Here is a 20,931-nt window from a genome sequence, read left to right on the forward strand (position 1 = left end):
CATACATGATGCCACTTAAAGGAACCAACTATACTCAGAACTAGATGAAATTAAGGCAGTTATAAAAAGGATAAAAATTGTGTGGTTTAATGTCAAGGATGGCATGTGTAGATGGGTCTCTTCCATCTCAGCCTTTAAATGTAGCCTGGCCCAGCCTTTCCAATAGGATGAGATGTAGGCCTGTCTAGAGACCATAAGGCATTGTTTTATGGACACAAAGGGACAAGGGCATGTGCCCTTTGCCACCCTGCATGCTGCTCACCCGGCCTTGTGTTCACTGGACAGATGCTACTTACTCATCCAGGTGGTCATTCAGTGGTCTCTATCTATTCTGTCCCAGGCACGATGGAGGGACCCCTTTGCTCCCTCTAAGATTTGCTCCCAGCCAGCTATGGCCTCAGATGTGCAGTGCAGGAAGGCATTGTGGATGCACAAAATATTTAGCTCATCTCATGGTCCTCAGTGTAGTGATAAGTATGCTGTAACCAAGAAATCCTGAGCCTGCCAGGGCTGTCCATCTCTTTTCTGCAAAACCCAAGTTCACTTGCTTTGTAATCTCATTATTTGTCTCCACAAAAACCCTCTCTAAAACTCTTCTCCAGTCTTTCCTGGCAGCGCTCACCAGACCACACATGCCTCTCAGGTTAAAATTTCAGCACCGTGATAGCATCATCACAGGAAGGAACTCTGTCACCAGTGGACAAGAGTGACCCATACTCTGGTCAGTCATTGCCCAGACCTCTGTCTATCTGGTCAAATTCTTGGCTTGGCTCAGTTGATCCCTGAGTTTAAAGACTAGAGTCGTTTACTGTTTTCCTTCTCCTTATTTTGCCTCTCTCTTCACAGTGCCTCACTGCACTGGCCCCTGCCTTCACTGACTTGCCTCATTTTACCTATGGTACGCTCCCTGCTCCAATGCAATGTACTTCCATTTTGATTTACATGCTCAACGTCCAGCCCAACCAACTGATCCCAGATTTTTCCTGCTGCCTGAAGTCCAGCCAGCACCTAACCTCGCCAACCCATTCTTGCTGGCTAGCACTTAGAGGACTAATTGTGTGGCATTCTTGGACAATGATGAGATGGCCAGGTGCCATTTTGCAGAAATATAAACTTACCCAAAGAAAGAAACCATTTTGGTCATTGGGTCTAGAATTATAGAGCTAGTGTTTTCTCACCATCAGAGAAAGTGTGCCTCTGAATTTATTTCCTTGGCTAATCTCTGAAACTTGACAATGGACAAATGTACTGTACAGGCAGTAAGAAGGCAGAGGGAAGCAGGCAGTGGCCATGTGCACACAGCTCCAAGCAGGATCCATATTTCCAAGGCCAGAGTATTCCTAAGGTACCCTGTATCTTTTTAGCTAGGGACATTCAATTCTCCCCTCATTAATGCCAAGCAGTTGGGGTACTTACTTTGCTTTCCAGTCCACAAACTTGTAAGTAGAAAAGTTTAACCCGCATGGTCTGGAGGGAAAGGGATGGACTAAATAATAAGATTTTTACTTAATCCCTTAATGGCTGGGTCCCACTGGGTATCCTGCAAGCTGTGAACTGAATCTTACTCATCTTTATAACTCAGCACAGTGTGCTTAATGTTCGTTGAATTTCATTAAAAAATCTCTTCTTAATGGAAGCAGATTTGTCACTGGACAAAATTTAATTCCACAAAAGCTTTTGCTTCCTATTAATTTTATAGCCAGCACTGCTTTTTACTCAGCTAATAACTATGCTTAATTGGAACATTATTCTAAAATAATGGTCTCAAGTTATAGCTGCATTGTAAATTTTTACAGCAATACTAGTTTAAACAAATGATTTTTCTGATTCAAAACTGTCCTACAAACTGTCAGGTTTCTTACAAGAACTACCCTCTGGCTCAATGTGTCACACAAGACCAGCCTAAAGAAGCATTGAAACACTTTGTGGCTGATGAAGTATTTAGAGACGCTTACATTCAAAGTTATCCCTCTAGTTACAATTAAAATTATAGCAAGTTGAAGTTCAGAAACTCTAAATGCCTGGCCAATTAGCAACAGAACTGAGACAAAGCTGTAGGATAAATGATAGTGTTCTGCCTAGCAGGATTCAGGTACTGGCCTAGATTGGGGCTTGGGTGAGTGGGGTGGGTAGACAATTATTTCTAAAAAAAAGCATCTTATTCCTCAGACACTGGAGTTGCACATTCAGTTTCTTTTAAACACTCATTAGTAATACATCAGTGCTGCCACCAGGGGATAGCAGAGAGAGGCAGGCAGAATTGAGTCCACTTTTTTTTTCCCCCAGTTGAAAACTAGAAAGTTCACTGAACAAATTCTGACTTTTTCTCCAAAATAGATTCTGCTTTGTTAAGTACGAAACACTCACCTGTGCATTTAAAACAACCTGAGGCCATTAGTAGTTTTTTAGGAAAGAAATAAAAACAAATTTTAGACCTCTGAAAAATATTCACTCAACAAACTTTTATGAGCACCTACAAACTTGGGCTTCCCTTGTGGCTCAGCTGGTAAAGAATCTGCCTGCAATGCAGGAGATCTGAGTTTGATCCCAGAGTTGGGAAGATCCCCTGGAGAACAGAACAGCTACCCACTCCAGTATTCTGGCCTGGAGGATTCCATGGACTATATAGTCCATGGGGTCGAAAAGAGTCGGACACGACTGAGCTACTTTCACTTCACTACCCTGCTGTACTGGGGTTACAGGATTGAGCAAGAACTAGTCTTGTCCCCAAGAAACTCACCATCTCATAAGAGGCAGACATATACTCAGATAACTAAAATACCATCAGATCAGTACTTTACTAGGGGAATGTGTAAAAATGATTTCCAAAGGCAAAGCCAGCTGCTTTTCTAGCCTCTCTTGAATCTTATTTCTCTGCCCCAGCCTGACTCTCTCTTCAACATACCTGATACTCACAGGCCAGTCTGCCATGCACTTTTGTTCTAGGTCAACAACCTGAACAGCCTCCTCCCTCCAAGATACACGTGTGCACAGCTGCCCAAAATCAACCCTCTCTCTATGATGCAGCTAGATCCCCTGGGACTTGTTCTCTTTCATGTCTCCAGAAAACCTTCAAGAAGTTATTATTTGTGTTCATTTTATAATCACTCCCCTGCCTAGCAATCTCTCTTGTCTTGAACTCTTAGGAAAATTGTTTCTATCTGCCACTGAACATGTTCAAACCATGTCCCCAAATAGGTCATAAGACCTTTGACAACGGGAACTATTCCTACTGTTCTTTGTTGCCGCCAACAGTGCCTGAGAAAGCCTTTGTGCATGAGGTGTTGACAACTCAGGATGGAGGAGCGTGTGTGTGTGAACAGTTCTGTTTCTGAGGCTTCTCTTCATCAGCACCAAGATCTCTGCATGTCTACATCCAAAACCCAGTGTTCAAACACTTCTCCTTGTCCTTGCAGGATCGCAGTACCCTATTTTTCGCTGTGTGCACAGAAACACTCACGAAGAGGTTCCTGAGAGCTACTGTGACTCAACCATGAAGCCGACCCCCGAGGAGGAGCCCTGCAACATCTTCCCTTGCCCAGCTTTGTAAGAAGACCTCTCTGTTTCGGTCGTGTGTTTTCGGCTCACTTCTGGTTGCTTTTGCGTAGGACCCTAGTAGTAAATATAATCAGATTTAAAAAGAGACTTAGTCTATGCATAAAACGCAATCTGTTTAGCAAGCACAGCTGTCTTTCAGTACTAACACAGGAGCTCATAGCACACTCCCAGGAAGCCTTTGGTGAATCGGAGCAACTAGGTTTTAGCTGGTAAGGGAAACAAAGAGGGACGCAAAGAGTTACAATCCAGTGTGGTCAGTGCTCAGGTGAGCTGTGTGCAGAGACACAATTATCAAAGTCACAAATATGTCTGCCTGGGGAGTGTCTCAGGAGAGGTATTGGGTTAGTTATTGACTAGTAAATGGGACACTTTTAGAAGAACAAGGCAGGGAACTTCCCTGGCAGTGCAGCAGTTAAGACGTCACCTTCCAATGCAGAAGGTGTGAGTTCAATCCTGGATGGGCAGCTAAGATCCCACATGCCTCATGGCCAGAAAACCAAAACATAAAACAGAGGCAATATTGTAATAAATTTGGGGCTTCCCTGTTGGTCCAGTGGTTGAGAGTCTGACTTACAATGCAGGGGACACAGGTTCGACCCCTGGTCTGGGACGATCCCACATGCCACAGGGCAGCTAAGCCCGTGCACCACAACTGCTGAGCCTGTGCCCTAGAGCCCAGGAATCACAGCAAGAGGATCCACCGCAATGAGAAGGCTGTGCACTGCAACTAGAAAGTATCCCCCTGCTCTCCACAACTAGAGAAAGTCAGTGCATGGCAACGAAGAACCAGCGCAGCCAAAAGTAAAAAAGATAAATATTTTTTAAAATATTGTAATACTTTCAATAAAGACTTTAAAAATGTTCCACATCAAAAAAAAAAAAAGAAAAAAAAGCAACAACTTAGAAGAACAAGGGGGAAAAGCCCTGAAATGGGGCTAAAACATAATTCTCAAACTAATAAGAACATAGTTCTTACCCAAAGACACAATGGACATGCGCTAATGTCTTATTTATGTAAGTGACAAGACAGGATGCAGAGGAGAATATATGACACTGATGTGTAAATAGTTAACGAAGAATAACGAAGGTTGGAATAAGATTTCTAAGTTAGTCTCAAAGTTGGTTAATGTACTACAGGGTGATAAAACTCACCTTTGGAGTTATTTTGGTGACGAGATAAAAAAAATCACTTGTCCCTTCTTGGTTTTCTGTAATTTTATGGAACATGGGTCCTAATCATTGACGAATAGGGTATGGAACAGAGTCCCATCCTTTACAGATTCTGATGGGCTGAGGCAGGCTGCCAGGTGCTGCTTTAGGCTGGGGGTCACGTGTAACCAACAATTCTGATGCTTCTGTGTCCATTGGCTTGGCCAGCTTCTATGTGAGATGCTCTTTTCCTGTTGACGGAAGTGACAGTCCTTCTCACTCTCTCCTTCCTGCACTAGCTGGGACATCGGGGAGTGGTCTGAGTGCAGCAAAACCTGTGGCCTGGGCATGCAGCACCGCCAGGTTCTGTGTCGCCAGGTGTATGCCAACCGCAGCCTGACGGTGCAGCCCTACCGCTGCCAGCACCTGGAGAAGCCCGAGACTACCAGCACCTGCCAGCTCAAGATCTGCAGCGAGTGGCAGATCCGGACGGACTGGACCTCGGTACGTGGGTGGGGCGGCCTGCTCTGAAGCTCCCCCTGCAAGACCTACGGCCGCCCTCCTGCCTCCCCCCTCCCAGACCTGATGTGGGAGAACCCTGGGTTCTCCAGGAGGACCCTTCCTTCAGTTTTCTGGAAGGATTTTTCTGCGAAGCGTAGGAAGTGCTGGTTGCCAGATAGACTTAAGGGCTGACTTTCAATCAGGGTGACCCATGGAAGCCATGTGCACACAGGTTTCCTCTCTCCTGTGTCAGGGTGGAGTGAAGACCAGTGACTGCTAGAGTCAGCTCCTCCTTGCCATCCTGCTCTCCCATTTTATAGATGACAGAACTGAGGCCCCAAAGATCAAAGTAAGCCTGGGATCCTCCCCAGGTAGCATCACATGGCTGGGTACACAGCAACCCAGGCGTCATGCCTTACACCGTCCTCTGCTCAGGTGATGGGTTAGGAGGACAAGGATGTCCTGATGGGAGGGGCCCTCAGAGACAGCACTGCCCACTGCACTGACATACACTTGCTGTGTTTTAGTGTTCGGTGCCTTGCGGAGTGGGACAGAGGACCCGGGACGTGAAGTGTGTGAGCAACATCGGGGACGTGGTCGACGACGAGGAATGCAACATGAAGCTCCGGCCCAATGACATTGAGAACTGTGACATGGGACCCTGCGCCAAAAGCTGGTTCCTGACCGAGTGGAGCGAGAGGGTGAGCGAGAGGGACGGCGGGCAGGTGGGACCGAGTCTGCTGGGCTGATGGGCAGGAGTGTGCACCAGGAGGTGCCCCAAACCACACAGAGATGAATCTCTACTTCGAAATCCCAAGGGTGATTTCTGACTTTTGTGGAGAGGCCTAGAGACGAACTGTCATAAGCTTTCTATCCTCCTATGAAGACTAAGGGCCTCGGAGATCAAGACATGGGTGTGAAAAAACTCATTTAATTCTCCTTAGCACGTCACATGAATATTAAATAATGAAGTTCTAAATAAAGTGCATAAATGCATCATACCTTTCCTACATCTTGGGAATGTCTGGCATAAAACAGGCACTCAGCAAATGACAGGCCCCTCCCCTGCTTCTTACAAACTCAAAATCGTCCCCAACCTTGGGGGTCCCTGGTGTCAGGTGTCAAGGATGAACTAAAAGGTATATATAGTTCATCATTATCCCACCAGTAACCTGTGTACAAGGGAAACCATTATGAGTTCATCTATCAAAGACAAAAATAAGATTTATGTTAGAAGAGAGAAAGTGAAAGTAAAAGTCTTTCAGTCGTGTCCGACTCTTTGTGACCCCATGAACTATACAGTCCATGGAATTCTCCAGGCCAGAATACTGGAGTGGGTAGCCATTCCCTTCTCCAGGGAATCTTCCCAACCCAGGGATCAAACCCAGGTCTCCTTCATTGCAGGCAGATTCTTTACCAGCTGAGCCACAGGGAAGCCCTAGAAGAGAGAGAGGTGGCAGTAATGGTTGCACAACATTGTGAATATACTCAATGCCTCTGACTTGTACTCTTAAAAGTTATTAAAATGGTAAAATTTGTGTTATGTGTATTTTACCACAATAAAAAAAAGTTTAGGAAAAAATACTAAGCACAATTAAAGGATATACCTAGGGGTAGGAGAGGGAGGGGGAGGAGATGATGGTTTTGCCTGCCTACTCTTATGGAAACTGTTGATTGACGGGCAATAGGAGTATTCTGACCAAGGCAGCTGGACTGCTCATCAAATGAGCAGTGTCTGGGTTTCTAGATTCTTCAGAAGACTGTGGAAGTTTAACCCGGATGGAGGTATGAGTGGCTGCCTCTTAGTTCCTCCCTATCAATTAGGCCAAGTCTGCACCATTTCCCTTAGAAGAATCCCTCAGGGTGCTTCCACCCTGTAAAGTGCCTACAAATCCCTGGAAACCTGATTACAGTGCAGAACTAGAGTCCTCCTGCCAGGAATATGTCCAGCCACCCGGATAATAATGGAAAAGATATGAGGGACTGGGTCACGGGCCCCCAGACACACAGACATGTGTGTGCATGCTTAGTCACTCACTCATGTCCGACTCTTTGCGACTCCATGGACTGTAGCCCGCCAGGCTCCTCTGTCCATGGCATTCTCCAGGCAAGAATACTGGAGTGGGTTGCCATTCCCTTCTCCAGGGGATCTTCCCAACCCAGAGATCAGACTCAGGTCTCCTGCAATGCAGGCGGATTCTTTACCATCTGAGCCACCAGGGAAGCCCCTGCCACACAGATGATAGGGGTGTGACACACACTGATGTGCCTGGTTCCCAGACCAAGCTCTACTTTTCTATCAGGCTACCTCCCAGGTCTCCCCTAGCTGTGGCCTTTGAGGAGTGGAACCACCTGCCTTAGTATCAGACAGCAGTGTCTTGTGAGAGACTTCAACCCTCCTTTCCCAGACCGGGCCAGACTCAGCTACTAGGAGGCAGGCATGTGCCCGAGTTTCCGTGCTCTCGCTGCTGACTTTACAGTAAGCCCTCTACATAAGGACCTTCACGTTTCAACTTTCAAAGAGGCAAACGTGCATTCACATGTTCAGTCATGTAAGTTGGTTCACGTGTCTGTCATACATTGTCATGCGTGTGCATTTACAAATGGTTTTGCTTTTGTGTACTTTGCTGTACAGTGCTGCATAGAGTACAGCAGTACAGTATCTTTATTTCAACCCCAGGATGTCCAGAAGCAAGCATAAAAGCAGCGGGGATGTAGCTGGCACTGTGTTGTACTTTTCAATGTACTGTACTGTAAGATTAAAATATTTTCTTTTGTATATGTTTGTTTTTTTTGTATTATTTGTGTGAAAAGTATTATAGACCTATTACAGTACAGTGCTATATAGCTGATTGTGTTAGTTGGGTACCTAGGCCAAGTTTGTTGGACTTATGAACAAATTGGGTGGCTCAGTGGTAAAAGAATCTTCCTGCAATGAGGGAGACTTGGGAGACATGGGTTCGATCCCTGGGTCAGGAAGATCCCCTGAAGGAGGAAACAGCAACCCACTCCAATGTTCTTGCCTGGAAAATCCCATGGACAGAGGAGCCTGGCGGGCTAGAGTCCATAGGGTCAAAAAGAGTCGGACACAACTTAGCTACTAACACATACACTTGGAAAGGAACTCCTTTATATGTAGGGGACTAACTGTATTTTTGAACTTGGAAGCCAAAACAGGTAGAACAGGTGGTCTGACGAGTGTAACTGTATTAATCACAGCCGTGGGACTGGATATTTGGAATGAAGACTGTCCCGGGAAACCTAGACTGGGTGCCATACTGATGTCCCATAATGGAGGAGACTGTGAATGACAAGTGGTCAATGGTTTCCAAGAGAAAGAGTTGGTAGGGAAATGGGGGGTTCTGTCCTCCTTCACCTCCTCTGAAAGGGACTTCAGAACCTGTGGGGAGGCCTCCTCTCTAATGTGCCCATCCTGTCTCACAGTGCTCAGCGGAGTGTGGGGCTGGCGTGCGGACCCGCTCGGTGGTGTGCATGACCAACCACATCAGCAGCCTGCCCCTGGAGGGCTGCGGGAACAACCGGCCAGCAGAGGCCACCCCGTGTGACAACGGACCCTGCACAGGCAAGGTGGAGTGGTTTGCGGGGAGCTGGAGTCAGGTAAGTGGCCAGAACTGATGTGTCTCTGTCCCTGGTGAGAAGCAGCATAACAGAGGGGTCAGGAAACAGGGCTTGGTGTCTCCCAGGGATGCTGAATTTGAATCTCAGCTGTGCTACCTATGACCCTCAAGAAGCTACTTATGCTTTTGGAGCCTCATTTGGTCAACAGTGTTTATTGAGCACCTACTATGTGCTCTTCTAAACCCTTGGGCTACATCATTGAGGAAAACAAATATCCCTGCCCTCAGGAAGCTTATGGTCCCGCATGGTTTCCTTATCTATACGATGCCGATCGTGCCAACACCTATGAGGTTATTTTTAGAAGAAGCGAAGTGATGTTTTCAAAGCATGTGATGCAGTGCCTGATGTACAATAAACACACAATAAATTGTAGCTTCTACTGATTTTATCGTACTGCTGTTGTTAATAAAGTCAGTTTGGGCTGTACTTGAAAGTCAAAGCAGAAATAGATATGCTCCATCAATCCCACTTCTGGATGTATACCCAAAGTAAAGAAAATTATTATCTGGGACAGATACCTGCATCCCCTACCATGTGGGTAGCAGCATTATCCACAGTAACCAAAGCATGGAAACAACCTAAGTGTCTGTCAACAGATGAATAGGTAAAGAACATGTGGTATTTTTTATAATGGAATATTATTTAGCCTTTAAAAAAAGAAGGAAATCCTGCTGCTTGCAACAACATGGATGGACTTGGAGGGCATTATGCTAAGTGAAGTAAACCAGACACAGAAAGACAAATACTGCAGTGGTATCACAAGTAGTGGAATCTGAAAAAAAGTTGAATTCAGAGGAAGAGAATAGAGGGATTTCCCTGGTGGTCCAGCGGTTAATAATCTGCCTTCCAGTGCAAGATATGCAGATTCAATCCCTGCCGATGAACTAGAATCCCACATGCCATGGAGCAGTTAAGCCCATGTGCCACAACTAGACAGCCCTTGTGCCACAACAGAGACACAGCACAGTCAAAAAGAATAAATACAGAATTTTTAAAAAGAGACAGTAAGTAGAATGATGGTTGCCGGGGTCTGGCGATGAGGGAAATAGGAAGAGATGGGTAAAAGAGTTCAGACTTTCAGTTATAAGATGAACAAGTTCTAGTGGGGGGAACGGTCTAGTGTGTGACATGGTGGCTATACTGCAGTAGATAATACTGTACTGTATAATCGAAATTTACTAAGAAAGTAGAACTTAAGTGTTCTCACATATGCATATAAAAAAGGTAAATATGTGAGGTGATGGATGTGTTAACTTGATTGTAAGGACAATTTCACAATGTGTATGTATACTATACCATCATGAGCATACTTTTAATATATTACAATTTTATTTGTCAACTACATCTCAGTAAAGCTGGGGGAAAGAAGCAGAAACAGAAGAAGTTACATTTGTTCATTATGAAGAACCAATAACACCAAATAGCTCAATAAAGTAACTTAATTGATCAATTAATTTTTCCTTAGAGTTCCAAAATTGCACATGAGCCCCCTAAAATCATTCCCTCTTTGCCCTGTTATGATGACCATCAGTATTTTGAGTTCTCAAACCATCTAGGATTTGGCTCCCAGGGCTGGCTTGTTCTCCAAAGAATTTTGGCTGATGATCATGATTTATACATTCTCTGGACCTCCGGCTCCATATAGAATTTTATTTCTTTCAAGTAGCTTTAAAAACAGACCCTGAAAAAAATGGACTGCCTTGTCCTTGTAAATTGATATAGCCCCTTTGGAAAGCAATTTGGCAATAAAAGTCAAGAACCATAAAAATGTTCATTTGCTTTAACCCAGTCACCCCACTCCTAAGGATTCATTTTAAGGAAATAATTAACAGGAGAAAGAAAAAAAGGCTTTTTCAACAGAGATGTTTGTGAGAGCAGGGCAATTAGGGATATTATGGCATATCATAACTCATTAAGGTATTATGTAACAACAACAATGATAATTAGGAAGATGAGGAAAGTACATATAACGGCAAGTGAAAAACAGACTGTGTTAATGTGTGTGAACCCTATCTCAACTGCTTCAAAGTATAGCTTTTTATATAAACAACAGGAGCAAATGTTTTCTCCTCAAATTTCCTTTAATGTTTTTGTAATACAAACTGTAAAATATTAACAAATCCAGAAAAGAAAGAATTCAAGTACTACCACTGCTACCCAAGTCAGTATCAGAGTTAGGCATACTTGATAACTGATCCCAGCTCTATGTCCCCTTAGTTCTCTGACTTAGGGTGAGTAATTTAACCTTTCTGAGCCTGTTTTCTCATCCAGATAGGAGAATAATAACACTACCTTTTTAGAGTTGCTGTTGGGTTTTCATGAGACACTTTATATAAAAGGGTCGTTGCTTGGGACATGGGGAATACTTAATAAATATTCATTTCCTCTTCTCCATGTTTGTTATTTTTTCTGCCAATGTTTCTATCTCATTGTTGGTAGCAAAATATCTAGGATCTAAACCCCAAAGATAATTCAGAAGTGAATGGTGTATGGGACACTACACCAAGCATCTATGGAAACTCCGGGAGGATGGTGGAGGACAGGGAAGCTTGGCATGCTGCAGCCCATGGGGTCACAAAGAGCTGGACATGACTCAGCGACTGAACAACAGCAATCTATGGAAACTGAGACAATGGGAAGAGTCCTGTGTGAAACTGTAGTTTCAGATTATAACAGCCTTCACACAGAGCAGATAACCAGTGCAATTCAACTCACATGTCCACCAGTGTCTGAGGAAGAAGAGAGGGGAGCAGGATTCAGTTCTTTTTCATTTATGGGCCTCCTATTAACTCTAGACCTACTCAGAGAACAGGCTTCCCCACTGGCTCAGCTGGTAAAGAACCCCCTTGCCAGTGCAAGAGACACAAGAGATGCAGGTTAAATCCCTGGGTCAGGAAGATCCCCTGGAGAAGAAAATGGCAACCCACGCTAGTATTCTTGCCTGGAGAATTCCATGGACAGAGGAGCCTGGTGGGCTACAGTCCAAGGAGTCACAAAAAAGCTGGACATGACTGAACATGGGTGCAAGCGCTCAGAGAAGTGAGAATCACATGAATCCTGGTGAAGGCAGCATTTATTTCTGCTAAGATCAGAAACATGGAATGTATCGCCCTGTCATCCAAAGGGTCAGGACCTGATTGATTGTAAACCAGATTTCGTTTCTGAATTTATAAGACTGTCAGAGCCTGCTGACACCTCCCTTCCCTGGGAATTGGATATTATCCCCAAAGAAAATGAAATAGAGCATGCTTAGTTATTGAAAGTAAGTCTTAAAAATTAATTGACTTCAAGATATAAAAGTAAATATTCCTTCTGGACCCATGGTTTGAGTGAAAGTTGGCCTCAAATGCCCCGCTGGCCTGGTCACAGTGGTCGGTCCAGATTGGACATGTGACCCAAGCTGAGTCAAACTGAGTCCTTCCCTGGGACTTCTAATGTGGACTTAGGGGAAAAGACTCCCTTGGAAGTTGTGAGCACAGGTGCTAGCAGTGGTCCTATTGAGGCTTGTAGAGAAGCTGTCCCAAGAGAATGAGACTTCTCATGTATAGGGACCCTTTTTCTACTCTGGAAATGGAGTAGCCCAACTCTTATTCATAAGATATTCCACCAAGTCTATTCAGTTCAGTTCAGTTCAGTCGTTCAGTCGTGTCCGACTCTTTGCGACCCCGTGGACTGCAGCACGCCAGGCTTCCCTGTCCATCACCAACTCCCGGAATTTACTCAAACTCATGTCCATTGAGTCGGTGATGCCATCCAACCATCTCGTCCTCTGTCGTCCCCTTCTCCTCCTGCCTTCAATCTTTCCCAGCATCAGGATCTTTTCAAATGAGTCAGCTCTTCGCATCAGGTGGCCAAAGTATTGGAGTTTCAGCTTCAACATCAGTCCTTCCAATAAACATTCAGGACTGATTTCCTTTAGGATGGACTGGTTGGATCTCCTTGCAGTACAAGGGACTCTCAAGAGTCTATTACTTATGCCCAGATACTTTCTTTCTTCCCTGTCAGTTCTGGGTTTACTTCATCCTTGTGTGTGCATGCATGCTCAGTTGTGTCCAGCTGTTTGTGACCCCATGGACTGTAGAACACCAGGCTCCTCTCTCTATGGAATGGTCCAGGCAAGAATACTGGAATGGGTTGCCATTCCCTTCTCTAGGGGATCTTCCTGACCCAGGGATAGCACTCATGTCTCCTGAATTGGCAGGCGGGTTCTTTACTACTGAGCCACCTGGGAAGCCCTGCTTCACACTTAGATTGTCTTAGTTCTTGGGAGGCGGGAGGGTCTTCCACAGTCTTTAGCCATTAGGAGCAGGCCTCTTGTCTGCCCCTGTGTCTGGGTCACATTTATTCTCTAACATCTGAACAGACATCTCCAAAACTAAGAAGCCTTGTAGTTTTCTGTATACCCGTGAAGATGGCAGAAAACAGGCTCAAAGTAGAAATTGCTGATGGAGATGTTTATCATGGACTGTGTGACTAATCTGTAGTCTGTTGGCTTGGGTTTGAGGGGTTTTTTGCTGTGTGGTAACATGGGTTCCCCTCCACCATTTTTTTTTATTTCACCATGTGCCTGCATACAGAAGCAAGGCTAATATTAAGAGTTGCAGCTGTAGACATTTTTACAGGCTTTTCATAAAGGCAATAGCTTCTTTAAAGTCTTTAAAAGTATATCGATCACAGCTTATAAAATTTTTTCAATCAAAAGGTAGTAAGAGTACACCAAACACAAACAGAAAACATTTTGCAAAGTAATAGATACTATCTAGAATAAGTAACGGGTGTTACATGCATCGTATTTCCATAACCTAATGCAATGAAGCAAGACGTGTAATTATCTGACTGGACTCTTTGCAATCACAACCTCAGTGAGCTTCGGCGCCAACCAAGTAAGGAGCCAGGGAGTTGGATTCTGTGGGCAAAGGCTTCCTGCTGGCCGCCCTGTTGGGAGGGGAGGGCTGATCATAAGGGACATTGTCCCAAGTCTGTGGTCTTCTTCTGAGTTTTGTGTGTCCCAAAGAAATTTAATGTAGCACTTCACCCACATACACGCAGACTCTGGGAAATGAATTCATCCCCAGCAGTATCCCGCCAAAGGCCAGCAGATAAGCTAAAATATTAGTTCATTGTTTTACAATGAGAGGTGTCAGAGTCTACCAGACAAAACCAAATGACTGGTTGGCATGCTCTGTGGGATAACTTACGGGAAACCTGATTTCACTCCCATTTTATTGAGGGCATCAGGATCTCAGCCACCAGCATCCTCAAGCTGTGAGAGTTCAGGGCAGGTGCTCCCCATGCCAGAAACAGAGCTGTTAGGAAAACTGGAACCTCCCTGAAGCAATGATGGAAAGTTCTGGTAAACATTCCTCTATGGATGGTATTTCTCATCACCTTTCTATCACGTGACACCTGTCTTTCCCTGCTTCCTTCTCTAGTGTTCCATCGAGTGTGGGAGTGGGACCCAGCAGAGGGAGGTGATCTGTGTTAGGAAGAACACAGATACCTTTGAAGTGCTGGACCCCTATGAATGTTCCTTTCTGGAGAAACCCCCCAGCCAGCAACCCTGCCACCTCAAGCCCTGTGGGGCCAAATGGTTTAACACAGAATGGAGCATGGTAAGTCTTAGACCTCTCATCTGCTCCCCACTACCCTTCATGGCTGGCCCATCTACTGGGTGCCAGGCACTGGGCTCAGCCCAGATTCCCTGCACAATCTGCTCTCCTTGGTCACAGCCAGGGTGCCCTGAACTCAGCCTGCTTGATGGGAAGGAGGGAGCCTGAGGCTGGGACAAGCTTGACTTCCAAACTATGGAGGCCATAAAATGGTGACTCTCAAATTTTCATGGGCCCAAGAATCAGCTGGGATTTTGTTTGTAACGACTGATTCTGGGTCCAACTTGGCCAAGGAATTTGCTTCTTAGGGTTAGGTTTGATGTTGGCCATGGTCCTTGAGAAAGCAGGAACAGACCACTATTTTCTTCTGCCATTGGTTTGGAGAGTCTAGAAAGGACCAAACTCACCAGACCACATCAAAGGCCACAAACTCCTAAGACATCTGCTGGGAATAGCCCTGATGTGCCTTAACAGGTAAATGAATGAACGGAAGTTTGTCCAAACAATGGGGTGCCACTCAGCAAAGGAACCAAAGAACTGATACCTCCTATGACGTGGAAGAACTTCAAATGTATTTTGCTAAAGTTAAGAAAGACTCCCCTCCCCCCACAAAGCTACATAATGTATAATACTGTCTACGTAATATTCTGTAAAAGGAAAAACTATCAGAACAGAGACCAGACCAGTGATTTCCAGAGGATGGGGTGGGACAAATCTCACTACAAAGGGACACACAAAGGAATTTGTTCTGTGTGATGAAAGTTCTGTCTTGTTTGCAGCGGGAGATACTGATTCTCTGAATATGTCAAAACTCAGAACTGTGCACCACAGAAAATGAATTTTTCCGCATGTAAATTTAAAAATAAATAAATAAGTGGGAACTCCCCTGGTGGTCCAGTGGCTAAGACTCCACACTCCCAATGCAGGGGGCTTGGGTTCGATCCCTAGTTGGGAAACTAGGATCCCGCAACTGAAGATCAGCAACTAAAGATGCCATACATCACAACTAAAAAAGATCCCAAATTCCACAACAAAGATTACGCATGCCTCAACTACGACCCAGAGCAGCCAAATAAGTAAATATTTTTTAAATAAATAAGTCAACTGTAGCAAATATGAAATATATTGTTACTTTAGTAGCAAAGACAGTGATGGAAACTAGACATTCTTTAAATTCACCTTGTTGTATAAATTTGCATTTGGAACAAAGTAAATATTCTATATAATTATAAAACAAAATTATTCTTTTAAAAAAGAAATCCTTAAAAATGGAAAATGCAATGAAACAAATTAGCCTAAATATGTATGCAGTTGGTGGCATCAGCTCTCTTGCCTGTGGCTCTAAATCACAGTAATCTGACTGTCTATCCCTAAGGACAAAAAGAACTGCAGAAAAAATGTTACATTGTTTGCAATAACCACATTTTTAGTGATGGCTGTTGTCCTATGTTCTGAGATGGTTGGGTGTATAACAGGTGATAAAGTAAATGAATAGTCTACTTCCCGGTATTCTGATGATATGTGTGATAGTAGATATGATGCTATAGCTCTGTTATCCCCTGTTGCCTTAAGGAACAGGATTCTCAGCTTCGGAGAAAGAAGATAACAGACAAAACAGAAGAGATTTAAGCGAAAATCCAGCTGTCCTGAGTTTGACTTAGAAATATCAGTTTGAACTCACGAATTAATTTATCTTAAAAAAAATTTCCTCTGTTTTATCCACTGAAAGATCCTGGAAACAATGACCAACCCAGTAGCAAATGCCATGCCTATCAGCTGGAATATGGTTTCAAAATGCCACTCTCTGGGACTTCCCTGGTGGTCCAGTGGTTAACACTCTGCACTTCCAGTGAAGGAGGCCTGGGTTTGATCCCTGGTCAGGGAACTAAGATCCTTCATGCCAAGCAGTGAGACCCAAAAATAAATAAATAAATAAATAAATGACACCAAAATACCATACTCCACTAAAAGGAGCCAGAGAAAAATGTCTGATTCCAGGTCTGGGACTGTATAGGTATAAATTAAATCAGGATGACTTTTTATACCAGGCAACAAGGAGGTTCTTAAAGATGAATTCATGTCCAAGTAGCTCAAAAACCAAATCTCAGCTCTGGATAGGCACTGGTGGGGCATCAATGAGCATCAGTAAAAATAATAACTTCCATGCACTGAATGAAATACATCCATCTATAATCCATCCATCTATAGGTTTAAATCCATCCATCTATAGGTTTAAATCCATCCATCTATAATAAGTTTAAATCCACCCATCTATAATGTTTAAATCCATCCATCTATAATAAATTTAAATCCATCCATCTATAATAAGTTTACAATGATTAAAAAACTAATTAGAGGATCCACCATTGTAGTATATTGGAGGAACCAACCCATTAGTCTGAAAACTGATAAATAAAGGAAAATAATCAAACATTTGCCCTGTCTTTCCTAAACAAGCCATACCACTGGGTAATCAGAGAGTAAACATAAGTGAAGAAGGAGTGGGAATGCTTTAGATTCTCAGCTTGTAAAAGAAGAAGTGGTATTAGGATATTATCACCATTTTTCAACCCCAAATGAACTAATGGATCTGCTCTTGAATGAGTGTTGACCTCCTCCAAAGAGACACAACTAAACACATCCTATGAAGTAGTCTCACCACACACACACACACACAAATCAAACCTGCACCTGATAAGGTTGAATAGGTTGGATCCAACATCCTATCTGTGGGAAATGTGGAAGATAGAGGAACATGTCAGCCTGTACCATGGGGGATGTACTCAGCAAAATCTTAAACTGTGGGAAACTCTTCCCACAGAGGTGATTCCATTCCTCCAACAAATAAAGTACAAGGAGAAAAACACAGGGGAGGGAATCCATGGATTAAAAGGCCTATCAACCAACTGCAGTGTACAGACCTGATGTGGATCCCCACACCCCAAAAAATCTCTATTTTAGAAAGTTGACATGTCAGTAACAGAGTTTGAAAATTGTAACTGAACTTTTAAACTACAAAATAAGGCAAGAAAATCTAAAATAAAATTGAGATTCACAAGCAAAATGGAATATATGTTTGAATAGAAGAAACTATTGTTAATTTCTAGGTGTAATAATGGTATTGTGGTAATTTTTTAAGAATCCTGGTTGTTTAGCACTACAAACTGAAATATTATGGAAGAAGTGATATGATGTCTAGATTTGCTTCAAAGTAAATTTGAGACATCATCCTGGAAGGGTACAGATGGGACATGGCTAGCCATGAGTAGACGCACATTGAAGCTGATCAGTAGGTGCAGGGGAGTTTGTTTTAATATCATCTCCTTTGGTAGATGTCAGAATTTTCCAAAATCTGCCTTCTCTAGTGCAGTGAGCTAATGGGCTGCCGAGAAGTCTAACTCTCTTCCTTTTCCCTCACAGTGTTCCAAGAGCTGTCAGGGTGGCTTCCGCGTCCGGGAAGTGCGCTGTCTGGCAGATGACATGACCCTAAGTAATCTCTGTGACCCTCACTTGAAACCAGAAGAAAAAGAATCCTGTAACCCTCAGGACTGTGTCCCAGAAGTTGGTAAGTAGGGAGTCGTACCTTGCAGTAAAAGATTCACCTTTCTTAATCTGCATCAAATTCTCTGGTGTCAAAATGCCAGATTCATCTAGGTTTCTCTGTGACAGTGTGCAAAGTCATGGAGTTCAGAGGGGGTCAGCATCCTTCAGGTGTAAATTTCATAGTTTAAGGTAGCTGTTGAAAGCACAGATGGAGAGCAAAGAGAAACTTACATGGGAATTGATTAAAATGGCAATGCATTCAGAGATTTGGTTCCAGCATCCTTAAGGTCAGAGTAAACAGATTTCAGCTGCATGTTTAAAGAAGAAAAAAATATATATAAACTTGCTCTCAGCCCACACTCACACCTTCCATCGGTAATAAACAGTGGGACTGGGGTGAGTAGCCATACCCCCTGCCCTTTCTCGTTACCTAAGTCCGGGCTGCTCCTCGTTCTCAAAGTCTTTTCCATTCTCCTCTGCTGCAGATGAAAACTGCAAGGACCGGTACTACAACTGCAATGTGGTGGTCCAGGCCAGACTCTGTGTCTACAACTACTACAAGACCGCCTGCTGTGCCTCCTGCACGCGCGTGGCCAACAGGCACTCGGGCTTCCTAGGGAGCAGATAACATCCCACTCCACCTCCGTGGGCACGTCAGGGAGCCTGTGAGCGGTGGAACCGGCTGGCTGCTGCCCTACTGGGGGCTCCCTGGCCTGTGGAGCTGCCAGTCAAGTTAGTCCGCACCCTGCCTTCGTAAAGTATACACGCGGTGCCCAAGAGCAAGGCCACGGTTGTCCTTTGAGCATCACCATGAACTGATGACCCCTCCTTCAGAAGCCTGGCCCCTGCGCTCTCTGCAGACCAAGCGGTGGGGAGTGCCTTCAGCTCTCAGCCGACCATCCTGGCACTTTCTAAGTCAGCAGCCGGGCCCTGTCTGGGCGCTGCCTCATCCCTGGCACTGCAGGCCTTTCCAATATCAGCGCCCCCGGGAGAGTCAGAGGAGGAAGCACCCCCCACCCCAGGGCCCCCCTAAGGCTTGCTAAGATGCCTGCATTCCTCTGTTACCTCAGCCCGGCTGTGCCTATTTTCATGCTCAAAGACCTTAGGCTGTTTTCCTGCCTTATGACACAAATATCTCTTGCCAATTTAGTGCTTTATTGTTTGGAAGGTATAGTCAGAGATATTAGCTCATTATGGCTAATGGTGTCCCAGAATGGGAGGCAGGGAATGAATCATGGTCCGTATTTTACTGACAAGAAAACTGAGACTCAGCTTAGGTAACTGACCTGCCAGGTATGAGGTCACGGACTGACCCATGTGGTCAGTCCCAACCCCTGTGGTCTGACCACAAAACCTTCACCCTGAGGCCTGGCCAGAAGTCTTACATCTGCAAGATGTGGCTTCCTTTCAGACCAAGAGGCTCAGAAGTTTCCCATTCAACAAACAAAGCCCAGACCCTTGAATTCTTTCCTCTGGCCCAAAGTCAAGTCTTTATTTCCTTCACTCACTTGTTTCAGGAGTCTGTTTCTTTTTTCCCTTCCCCCACAAAATCACAGGTCCTGGTGACAGGACTCTGCATGGGTTATTGAACCCCATCCTTAACAGAACTAGCCCATGAGATAAGAAAGCCATCGGGGTAGCAAGGTGATTGCCTTAAATGATTATTCTTTTCCCCAGTGGGACACACCACCCATGGAATCCTACATCAAGGTCATTTTTTTGTCACCCAGAGCAGATTTCCAGAGCACACAGCTCCGTAGCCCCCTGGGCTCTTGCCTCTTCCTCAGCCATCTCTCCTGGGCCTTCACCACACATCACCCAGAGGAAAGTCTAACCAATCTATCCCAGTAAGAATCCTATGTTTATATTAGAAAGAGTCTCTCTTGGGTCTTTCTGGTTTGATTTGTGGATTTCTCTTTGCATCCTGCCCCCTCCCCAACACACACCTTGCCCCATGACTCACAACCCATATCTATCTCCAAGGTGTGAGCACTAAGATCTTTACTAATGCAATCAGCCTGGGAAAAGGGGCTGTGAACTCCTCCACAATGGCCACAGCAGTAGGGTCTTTCTTGATTTGCTTCACGTAACTCTGTAGTTCCCAAGGCCTCAGGCTGGAAAAAGAATGCAGTGCATATGGGAGATAAGCTATCTGATAAAAATCAGTGAAGAAAAAGAAGGGGGGAAATATATATATATATATATATATATTCTTACACCCACTAAGAAAAATAATCAGGCTGAACAAATTGGAAGCGTAAAGAAAATTTGTCTTATTTAGTACTATGGTCCTGGGCCTATTTCCCATTCAAAGCAAGCATTTGCTTTGAAATTTATAGTAACTGAGTTTCTCCCACGAGCCCTTTAACCCAAAAATCTGCTAATTTGATGATGATGTGCTTTTGGAAGCAGTATCACCAGCTCAGTCTGACACACTCCATCATGTTCCCATTACCCTTGGGCTTTCAGAAATTCTATTTGGCCTTACTCTAAGTGTCCTTCTCTTTCTGGAAAGCCCCAGTCACCGTTTTCCAAAAGCACACCCATCTCTCCTGATCCTTATATAACTTGTGCAATAAGCAACAGGGCAGAGGCCCAGATTCCTGTGCCCACAAATCGAAAGCAGACCAGAGAGGCCAAGCATATGGCTGGTTCCTAGCCAGCACTCTCTCTCTCTCTTTGCTTCTCGTCCCAGAGGAAGGTATCCTTTTTGCAGCTGCTCTCTGATCTTCCTGAACAAACCAGTCTTTTGGAGGATTCCTTAGAGGAGGCTTTCTTTACATGCTGGAGGACAGAGCAAGATCAACGGGTGGAAAAGCAGAAAGGCTGATTTCAGCTTAAATGAAGGGAAAACCTTCTAGCCATCTAGGCTGCCCAACATAGCAGAGGTATGGCTGCCATATGAGTGAGTTCACCAGCCTGAAAGTTCTTT

At 44.5% G+C, this 20,931-nt stretch overlaps 1 protein-coding gene across 6 annotated transcripts in view; it reads left to right on the forward strand.

Moving 5' to 3' along the window:
- The window catches only part of THSD4 (thrombospondin type 1 domain containing 4), a 635,320-nt gene extending 615,423 nt beyond the window's left edge, over positions 1–19,897 (forward strand). For all 6 annotated transcript variants that reach the window (XM_081506213.1, XM_081506214.1, XM_081506215.1 and 3 more), the window contains 7 exons: positions 3,417–3,546; positions 5,007–5,211; positions 5,736–5,909; positions 8,653–8,826; positions 14,280–14,459; positions 17,877–18,021; positions 18,485–19,897. In XM_081506213.1, coding sequence (XP_081362339.1) covers positions 3,417–3,546; positions 5,007–5,211; positions 5,736–5,909; positions 8,653–8,826; positions 14,280–14,459; positions 17,877–18,021; positions 18,485–18,627 — 1,151 coding nt within the window. In that variant the 3' untranslated portion in view covers positions 18,628–19,897. The remainder of the gene's footprint in view (positions 1–3,416; positions 3,547–5,006; positions 5,212–5,735; positions 5,910–8,652; positions 8,827–14,279; positions 14,460–17,876; positions 18,022–18,484) is intronic.
- The last annotated feature ends 1,034 nt before the right edge of the window (positions 19,898–20,931 follow it).

The sequence above is a fragment of the Giraffa tippelskirchi genome, chromosome 7 (assembly GCF_054371585.1).
Source record: "Giraffa tippelskirchi isolate mGirTip1 chromosome 7, T2T-mGirTip1v1.2.pri, whole genome shotgun sequence".
Classification (NCBI taxonomy): domain Eukaryota; kingdom Metazoa; phylum Chordata; class Mammalia; order Artiodactyla; family Giraffidae; genus Giraffa; species Giraffa tippelskirchi.